The sequence below is a fragment of the Carassius auratus genome, chromosome 43 (assembly GCF_003368295.1).
Source record: "Carassius auratus strain Wakin chromosome 43, ASM336829v1, whole genome shotgun sequence".
Taxonomy (NCBI): domain Eukaryota; kingdom Metazoa; phylum Chordata; class Actinopteri; order Cypriniformes; family Cyprinidae; genus Carassius; species Carassius auratus.
The window spans coordinates 21588986-21594985 of record NC_039285.1 but is presented as its reverse complement, the minus strand read 5'-3'; the positions used below and the strand labels follow the sequence as shown (position 1 = coordinate 21594985).

Genomic DNA, 6000 nt, shown 5'->3' with positions numbered 1-6000 from the left:
ATATTTTATTTTACTTCTTTACATATATTTATATAAATTATATGTTAAGCGTTTTATTTTAAAGTTTATATATATATATATATATATATATATATATATATATATATATATATATGTATATATATATATATATATATATATATATATATATATATATATATATATATATATATATATATAATATGTGTGTGTGTGTTCCTATGATAAATGAATTATACTTTTTTTTACTACTATACATTTTTATAAAATATTTTTGGATAAATTATGAGTTAAAAGTTTCGGTTTAAAGATATTTAAATTCATTTTTACAAATATTTTTGTGCCTATGACAATTAAATATTATATTTTACTCCCATACATTTTAGTGTATATTATTATATGAATTATATGTTGAGTTTAATTTTAAAGGCATAGTTCAGCCAAAAATGAACTCATGTAATTCCAAACACATAAGAATTAATATTTTTCTTTAAACACAAATAAAAGATTTCTTTCCCACCACTGAAGGTACAATTCACCAAAACTTTCACAGTAAGATAAAAAAGACCCTGTAAAAGTAATCAATATGAATCAAAGAGTTTAATATAATGAATAAATTTAATTTAGGCTTTAATTCATACGTTCATCAACACACATAGAGCTCATCAAATATGGTGATATGTGTGTTACATGCAGTAATAAACCTCTTGTGATGGTTTATTTTAACATATCTCAGTGTTTTAAAGATAAATGTAACTCTTATGGGTTTGCATTGACATGAAGGTGAGGAAATGATGACAGATTTTTTTTTCTTTTTTTTTTTTTTTGGTGATCTGTCCCTTTAAGAATGGAAAACCAAAAAGTTGCCATGATGTGTACACTGACAACTTTTTAAATTGTATTTATTGGTTGTCTGTCTGTTTTTTTTTTTCTCAGATGAGAACTTAAACTTGTGTTGGCGTCACGTGACAGCGAGTCTAGTGTGTCAGAGTCCTCTGTTAGGAGCTCAGCTGACCTTCACTGAGTGCTGCTGTCTGTATGGTGAGGGCTGGGGTCTAGAGTGTGCCCTCTGCCCCCACAGAGACGAAGGTACACACACACACACTCACACACACACACACACACACACACACAAAGACTGCATGCCATTCTGAACTAGATGGGTAATGCACCCCAAGTCACATATTTATGCACTATTCAATGTTGCTATTTAATATAAATAGCGCGAGTAGTGTACTAATTCCAAAAGGAAAAAAAGTACACTTGAAATCCCCTAAATGGTGCACAGTGTTTTAATGTACTGAATGTGCACTTGTAGTGTACTTCAAATCTCAAAAATATGCTATTAAAACTGTACTTGCAGATACTATATTATTGAAATAAAAGACCACTTAAGTGTCTTAAACTGATGACTGTTTCTTAACACACTTAAGTAGCCTTTTAAAAAGTGTGCTTTGTGATAATGTCAAATTAAAAGTTGTACTTTTAAATATATGATGTTTTAATATTATTTTGTGGTGCTTTAAAGAAGTACACTTATTCTGATGTGTTGACTAACATGCTAATGCACATGTAAAGTACTGGAATACTGTATATTTTTTAATTGTACGGTGTTAATTGATATTACATTTAAAGTTAAGTACTAAATTACAACTTCATTCCACTCAGCTTTAACATTAACCATATTTCAAAGACTATAGAAGTTATTGTGAAATTACATCTAGAGAAGTCCTGCTTAAGTGGGTCAAACAAAACGAAACATTATGGATTTAAACTATACTATAATCATTTTATTGTTTATTTAAATGTCCGAAACATTTAGTTCACACGTAAGTATATTTTATTAATATGTATTAATTCCATTCCAAATTATTTTTAATTCATATTTAACTTAAATATAATAAATCAAAAATCACGTAGTGTATTCCACCCTTTAGTTTCTGTGAATTTTAATTCAGTTCATTTTATTTCCCCATAATTCTTATTCTCACAGTTTTTTTTTACTTTCTGAATTTCACCCGACCGTCGGACACTCGTTCGGTTTCACTCTTTAACTCATATTAATTTGTCTGCCTGACTCCTGATTAGAGGTCTATGAGGCTCTGTGTAATGAGTTTGGTCCTCCTTACTCTCCTCATTACTACGAGCGCTTCGGCCCGGGGGTCCTGCCTGGAAGAGGAGGCTACAGTCCACCATACAGCCCCCCAGAGTACCCCGAACCCCAGCCGGGACGCCCCGTCTACATGCCACCTCATTACGATGACTACAGTCCTGTGAGAGCGGGTGGACGGAGGTCAGGGCTCAGAGGCAGAACGTCCAGCTCATTCGGGCTCCCAGACGCCCCCTACAGGCAGCCGGCAACAGGGTGAGTTGCTCATTTGAACCATACACTACTAATAACCAGCTTGTGTGTAACTGTGCTCCGCTCATTTCCAGTGGAAGTCGTTTCTATGAGGAGGACGATTATGAAACTGCGCCTGGCCCTCCTTTTGGCATCCCAGATCCTCAGGCACGACCCCTGCCACCCCATCCCCGTCCAGACGGGCTTCGGCTCAGCTTGGCCCCGCTTCCAGAAAACTCACCGTACAGCCAAGCCGAGGAGGAGGAGTCATGGAGAGCCCCGCCCCCATTCCCAATGTTTCCCGAGAGACGGGAGGGACCGCGACGAGTGTATGAGCGTGAGTCCAAAATATGAAGACGAGATTAGAATAATAAAAAAAACAAGGTCTACTGCTCTGGTTGCTGATTTTAGATTGTAACTCACAGTAGTTGTCTTTACTCCAAAATCAATTGATTACTTGTTTATTATAGAAACATGCACTGAACAAAACTTTCTGCACCTCTGATTGGCCATTACATTCATAATCCGAACAGAAACGTGTGTGATTGGTTTAATGCTCAATGCTGCAAAAAAATACATAAAAAAGAATCTGATGCAACGCAAGTAGATCTTTTCAGGGGTATTTTTGACTATTTTGGACAATGTTTTGTTTTTTGCCCCAAAACCCTGTTAATTACCAACTTAAGTGTGACCTAAATGTAATGTTTTTGAAAACTTAATATAATTGCATGATTTTTGTGTATTCTTTTTTTTTATTTTTTATTATTTAATACTTTTTTTAATCATATTTCATTCATTTAAATGTAATTAGTTGAACCTAAGAGTGCTTCGCTGACTCACTTAAGCACATCATTATATACAATTTATACTTAAGTATGTTAGTCAGCAAATCAAAATAAGTGTACTTATTTAAAGCATGACAAAACATTATTAAAAAATGACTTAAAATGTGTTTAAATGCAAAACTTTTTAAATTTGAGATTACAAAGAGTAATGTAAAAAAAACAGTAATGAAAGTGTTCTTTCTTTCTTTAAAATGTATTTTATTTCATTCTCATTTAAGACTTTTAAAATGCAAATTTTCAGTGTAATATTCTGTTATTAAACTTTCAGCATCTGAAGTACACAACAACTGCACATTTAAAAAATGTGTGTGTACTTCTTTAAGGGAAACTATCCTTAAAAAGCTAAAACCATCTTAAAATGTATTTTGGTGAAAGACTTGCATGTAGAGTGCAGACACAGAAGCAGCTGTGATTCCTGTGTGTTTTAGGGAGATATGAATCCTACGGGAGTCTGAGTTCAGCGGAGTGTGGCATCGTGGACGGCTGTGAGAACGGCCGCTGTATCCGTGTGGAGGAAGGTTACACGTGTGACTGTTACGACGGCTATCAGCTGGACATCACACGCATGACGTGCACAGGTAACCTTCGCTCCTCATATGCTCTGTTCCTCTCTGTTCCTCTCTTCTCAGTCCGTCACACCACTAGTGCAGGAGACTAAAGATGTGTTTGACTCCTGTAGATGTGGACGAGTGTGATGATGAAGACACACTCGACTGTGTGAACGCTCGCTGTGTGAACACGGAGGGCTCGTACAGGTGTGTGTGTCTCAGGGGCTTCATCATGTCCCGAACACCCAACCTCTGCATCCCGGCTTGATCGAGGACTGCGTTTAGAGACTTAGCATTTATTTTTATTTTATTTTTCGCCACGTTGCTGTAAATGGTTTGACTTTTGTTTTTTACAATACTTGTGTGTGTATGTATCCAAAAGTCTAATAGTGAAGCTCTACACACGGCACACACACTGTTGGGCTTTACTCTAAGCCTTCATGTATAACGCATTATAAATGTGTTTGTAACGTATGTTAGTAATGCATTGCATCTTTCCATAAATTACTAAACAAATGCATTCTAATATTTCCATGCATTATCCTCCTTAAAGATGTGTTCAGTGTATAGCGAAGTATGATAATGTGTTGTAACTGTGGTTTGTGAAATGCATTATAAGGTGCATTACATTGCATTAAAACTACTTTTATAGTCCATTATATATAATGGCTTTAAGAAAAAAATGATATATTAATGTAGTTTACACAGTCCCGATGAATGATGATGAATTTTCCCTGAAACTGCATAAACTAGAAGGGCTTTTTACTCAGATTTTATATTTATATATTCATATCAATGAAGGCAATTCCATGTATACTATCTATAAATATATATATTTGTCATATGTTTGAGATTTTCACCACATTGCTATTTTATACTGTAAAAAGTATAGTTTTATACTGTCTTCCATCTGTTCCCTGTCATATAACACCAAATGCACTGTACTCGTGGGAGAAATGCAGTCGTGAACTGCTTTTGTACATTTTTAAGACTTGATGCATATTTTTATATGTACGTTTTTGATATCTTCTGTCGTTTGGAAATATATTTGCACACATTCCCACTGATTACGAAGCGTGTGTTTCTTAATAAGCTTCCTAAAAACCACTCTCTTCAGAAGATTTTTCCTCTAAATTTGGCCGATATAACTGAAATCCCGTTGTTGTCATTCTTAGTCCGTCTCTCTGTCTCTCACGTGCTTTGTTTGAGAAGGTTTGTAACCAGCGTATCTCTGTGTGGTCATAATGTGCCTAGTGTTTTTATAAATCCAGCTCATAAGTCTTTTATAGGCCACTCCGCCCTCATCACTCCAAGCCGATCACTCCTAATGTACTTGGGTGGATTGCAGCGAGCAGCAGAATATCAGATTTCTCTTCATTGTGGCTTGTGTTAGCGCCAACAGTGTAGTGGAGGGTTTCAGTTTTCCCTCTAAACTTCCTCTGATCCTCCTTTGTTGAAACTGGAGTGTGTTGAGGTTAAACAGTTAACAATCATCGATTAACACGCTTCAATTACTGCTACGGATCAACTAGAAACTCTTGCAGATTTGTTTTGCTTTTGGGATTGTAACTTTTCCTTTTTTTCCATGTCAAATAAATTTCCACCCAAATTGCTCCTTGATGTAATGCTTAAATAAACACAGTAATGAAAATCGTCCTCTCCAGACACATTTGTAAAATTGAAATTAAAACTCAGTACAAGATATATATGCGCCTGCAACTTATACGTTACAATTGAAATCATTTAGGTTTTTTTTTTTTTTTTCTGGAAAAGAAAGTACCAAAAAAAAAAAAAAAAAATTAATAATCAGAAATGTTTCTTGAGCAGTAAATCATATTATTCTGATTTCTGAAACCGCTGTTTAATATTGCACTTTTTTTTTTTTTTTTTTTTTATAAATGCATCCTTGGTGAGCAGAAGATACTTCTTTCAAAAAACCTTTGCATATGTGCACAATGACATTTCGGAATGTTTATTTTGTATTCATTAGATTAATATTTATTTATTTATTTGAATTAACATTTATTTTACACAAAAAAAAAATACATTTGCTAGGTTTAACTAGCATATATATATATATATATATATATATATATATATATATATATATATATATATATACTTGTATACACACACACACACACACACACGAAAAAAAACTGACTCCACATGACTAAAGGATCACTAAAGGATGCCGAATTCAGTCTGAATGTGTTGCTGAGGAGGCCTCTGCTGGATTGAGGGCCGTGGGGAACGAGACAGGTGTTCCTGGCCGCCCTAGACTCTA

General features: G+C 34.6%; 1 protein-coding gene across 1 annotated transcript in view; it reads left to right on the top strand.

Moving 5' to 3' along the window:
• Positions 1-4776, top strand: part of LOC113061323 (latent-transforming growth factor beta-binding protein 4-like) — a 71367-nt gene extending 66591 nt beyond the window's left edge. Inside the window, exons 35-39 of the mRNA XM_026230342.1 lie at positions 916-1068; positions 2068-2344; positions 2416-2657; positions 3594-3743; positions 3845-4776. Coding sequence (XP_026086127.1) covers positions 916-1068; positions 2068-2344; positions 2416-2657; positions 3594-3743; positions 3845-3981 — 959 coding nt within the window. The 3' untranslated portion in view covers positions 3982-4776. The remainder of the gene's footprint in view (positions 1-915; positions 1069-2067; positions 2345-2415; positions 2658-3593; positions 3744-3844) is intronic.
• Positions 4777-6000: the final 1224 nt, after the last annotated feature.